The following is a 3,590-nucleotide window of genomic DNA, read 5'->3' as shown; positions in this document are numbered from 1 at the left end:
AGGTCATTATTCTGTGAGTAGTCTAAAGAGTGTTTGAAAAGGCCATATAGCTTAGTAAAGCTATTTAAACATCTGTTCTGCTAAAGGTGTTGAGCCCAACTTCCGTTTTGAAATGTAACGCTTCAACCCTCTTTATCTATAAAGAAAATTAGTGGCCAATTTAATGTCAACACACCACAATCTGAAGGGGTTCTCAATATACACCTATTGTCAAAAGCACTTCAGGAATTTCACAAAATACACAGCCCAAGACCTTCAGATTTAAGATTTTATTTAGACACATTCAGCATGGTACACAATTGCAGCTATCCTTTTTCCATTGAAAGGTGCTGTGTAGAAGACTTCAACTCTGCAAGGAAAAAAAAAAAGAATGAGTTTAAGAACTATGTTACCCTTCGAATTTAGAAAAGCTACAAATAAATTAACTATAAATTTGTCAGGCTTTGCTTCATCCACTGCATGCTTTTGTAGCGGAGGCCCTGACTTATGATTATGAAATCATACAGTTTTAAGTGCTCAAGTTCAATACAAGTGTGCTGATTTTTTCTCCTTAATCTAGGGAGTCAAAAACATCAGACTGTCAAAGGAATTACATAGATTACTTCAATTTGCTCCAATTATGAGATTCTAGTGAGGACTGTTATTTCTTTTCAAGAACTACCTGGGTCATTCCAGCTTAAAAAGATTTGTTGTTTCTCAGATTACAGAACTGACAATACCAAATATTTCTGAAGTGAAATCAGATTAAGATAAACTGATGCGGCCTTTCAACTGGAAAGCGCATGCTTGCACAGTCTAAATATGTCTGAGGCTTGCTTTGTCTGTTATGATCATCAGCAAGCATCAGTTACAATTGTTTCTGCTGTTAATGACCTTGTTTTATGTGGACTTTACCCTGTGAATGGTTAGGAACATTGTATGTAGGTGGTGTGATTGTTTTGACATGGCTGAACTGAATTTCAAGCAATGTTGTTTTCCACTCAGTTTTAACTGGCACATCAGAAAGCGTTTACAGTATCACAGTTTCTCATACTGTTTTGTTCACATCACACATGCCAGCTGTTCCTACAGACTGAGAAGCGTAACTTTATGTTTCAAGAAAGGTAGACGTGGTTTTGGTTATAGTTATTATCCAAATCAAAACAGTAGCACTCTTCTGTCAGTTCACCCAGCTGTAGACCATCAAGAAGCTGCAGCCAGAAAGGTGTGGCCTTAGGACCAGCCACTGACAGTGCAGCAGCCCTGTGAAGCAAACAAACCTATTCATTATTTGAGTTATAGATGCCATTGCAGACCACAACTCTTTAGCACCTGGACTATGAAGGGCTGAAAATTGATAATGGTTTTAGATTAGACTCTGTAAAGCTCAGTTTTGACCACAGACTCCACCATGCTATGAAATCTAAATGCAGTTACCCAGCTAGTGCAATTACAGTCTGTCCTCTTCATTTCTTAAGAAGCTGGTGTCTGACAATAACAAAAGGAGCGACAAATCCACTTCCAAAGAATCCACACATCACTGCAAGTAATCGCCATTTATTTTCCACAGAAAACGGAATGTTCTGTAAGAGAAAAATTAATTTTACGTTTTGCAGCCATGCAGCAGTTACTTCCTCATTGACTTGAAAATGGTGAGAAGCTCAGAGCACTAACAGGTGGAGTCAAGCTGACAAAAACAACATTCAGGCACAAATCAATTTCCCTTCCTCTCAAGGAAAGAAATACAGTAATTACAATAATAGCTTGCATGTGACCTCCTGAGGTCATTTTGTCCGCTCTTCCCCTCTTCCCCCAATTTAGCAAACTACCCCTGCTTTGAAGGTCTCATCCAGTTCAGCATGCATGTCCCTGAAGATACAGAGCCCAACGCTTCTCTAGGCAAGCTGTTCCAACATCTAAACCTTCACTGTGAAGACTACCCTCTGGCTCGTTAGGTGTGTAAAATTAGTTTTTCGATATAGGACTTAAGAGAATGTATTAAGCAACAAGGTACATCAGAAAGCGTTTACAGTATCATTGCTGTCTCTCATACTGCAATGCTCATCATTTGTACCACTGGTCAGAAGTCACTGCAGAAAGTTGCAAGGAAGGATATGAAATCATTTGCAACACAGATCTCTTTGCTGTGGCTGTAACAGCAGTACCACCAGACCACCAAACCCACCAGACACCAGCTGGGCAACTGGCAACACAGCAGTCGTTACTCTGCTCCTCACAACGGCATCCAGTCCGCTGGGGCCCTGGGACTGTGCAGAACTCCTCACGGGCGCTCACCGAGCGAGGGGCTCACCTTGAGCACAGCCAAAGCAGGTCGGGCCTGCGCCTCACACCAGCGCCGACGGCCAGCCAGCCCAGGCCCGCACTGCGGCTCCACCGACGCCCCTCTGGCTACCCCCCTTTCAGCAATCTCCCGAGCGTCCCCCGTGCCGTCACCCCGGAGCTGTGGCGGGGCTGGCCCCTGGGCTAGGCCTGCCGCTGGCCGCCCGCGGGCCGGGCGAGCGCCGCCAGAGCAACGTCCTTCAGGGACACGTTTCTCCCCGTCCCGCTCCTCCCGCGGAGCCACCGTCCCGCAGCGAGCCGTTACGCTCCCTGCCCCGCCACCCCGAGGCGGGCCCTCACCCCCCCCCCCCCCCCCCGCGCCATCCCCTCCCCGAGCCCGGCCGCAGTCCCCTCCTGCGACCTTCAGGCCACGCCGCAGCGGGCCGGCACCTCCTCCACACGCACCTTCCCAGGACCCTCCTCATAATGGCTCCTACGCAGGGCAGAGGTGGTAAACCTGCGGATACTGGCAGCCAGCATGGTACCGACAGGGCAGCGTTGCGACCCTCTCCCCTGCGCGACCTTCCCCCAGCACCCCCGGCGCCTTCTGGTTCTGGGAGCGGGAGGCGGGGCCGGAATGAGGTGCGTGCCCCGGGGTGTGATGGGAGTTGTAGTGTGGGGCGGTGCCGCGCGATCACGTGGTGCCGATCTGCAGCCTGCGATTGGGCGCGCCGTGCGCCTCAGGGGAGGGGGTATCCCGCCGCTCTCCGCCCCCGCCCGCCATTTTGTCGGCTGCCAGGCGTTCCGGCCCCGCGGCGCGCCTTCCCTCAGGTGTGGCGGGGGAAATGGCAACGTGCTCTCTGAGGGCGGTAGGAAAGCTCAGGCGGCAGGAAAGGAAGGGAGCGGTATTACCACCGGCGGAGCGAAAAGCAAATAACCACATCTGTGTTACCTCAGGCTAATCTTGCGGTAGCACAGGTCAGCTTTTAAAATAGAGGTCCTGGACAGCTTTTTTGTACGGTGGCAAAGCGGTGGTGGTGTGAGTCAAACAGGTCCTCAGTCTCTGCAGTGTTACAGAAATATGAGATCACGGGCCGTCAACTTAGCTGATGGCTGTAGCTTTACAAACGTTATTTAAGAGTCCAGTGAATATGGGCGAGGCCGGTGATGACTGTTTATGCCGACCTTAATGAATATATTCTGGCCTAGTTTTCTTACAAAGTTACACTTCAAAGAAACTTGGAAAATACCGAGGAAAAAAAGCCCTCCACCCTTCATGTTTGGAAAAGGAATAATAATAAAAAAAAAAAACAAACCCACAAACTTATTTC

General features: G+C 48.6%; 1 protein-coding gene and 2 non-coding genes across 3 annotated transcripts; all 3 read right to left on the bottom strand.

Moving 5' to 3' along the window:
• Positions 1-254: 254 nt before the first annotated feature.
• Positions 255-2,890, bottom strand: LOC101915645 (cytochrome c oxidase subunit 7C, mitochondrial). Its single transcript, XM_005243455.4, has 3 exons — positions 2,725-2,890; positions 1,417-1,562; positions 255-349 (listed from the first exon to the last, which is right to left on the bottom strand). The coding sequence occupies exons 1-2, from the start codon at positions 2,797-2,799 to the stop codon at positions 1,446-1,448; spliced, it is 192 nt and encodes a 63-aa protein (XP_005243512.1). The 5' UTR covers positions 2,800-2,890; the 3' UTR covers positions 255-349; positions 1,417-1,445.
• Positions 995-1,056, bottom strand: LOC114013872 (small nucleolar RNA Z39). Its single transcript, XR_003557124.1, has one exon. It is a non-coding gene; the product is annotated as a small nucleolar RNA Z39 (small nucleolar RNA).
• LOC114013873 (small nucleolar RNA Z39) lies at positions 1,991-2,053 on the bottom strand. The gene has a single exon (XR_003557125.1). It is a non-coding gene; the product is annotated as a small nucleolar RNA Z39 (small nucleolar RNA).
• Positions 2,891-3,590: the final 700 nt, after the last annotated feature.

Source organism: Falco peregrinus, chromosome Z, assembly GCF_023634155.1.
Source record: "Falco peregrinus isolate bFalPer1 chromosome Z, bFalPer1.pri, whole genome shotgun sequence".
Classification (NCBI taxonomy): Eukaryota; Metazoa; Chordata; class Aves; order Falconiformes; family Falconidae; genus Falco; species Falco peregrinus.
This window is presented reverse-complemented; position numbering and strand designations above follow the sequence as displayed.

Coding starts and splice junctions, on each gene's coding strand:
- LOC101915645 (XM_005243455.4), bottom strand. CDS start 2,799: ATGCTGGCTGCCAGTATCCGCAGGTTTACCACCTCTGCCCTGCGTAGG. Junction 1,563..2,724: donor ATGAGGAGGGTCCTGGGAAG/GTGCGTGTGGAG, acceptor TTTCTCTTACAG/AACATTCCGTTTTCTGTGGA.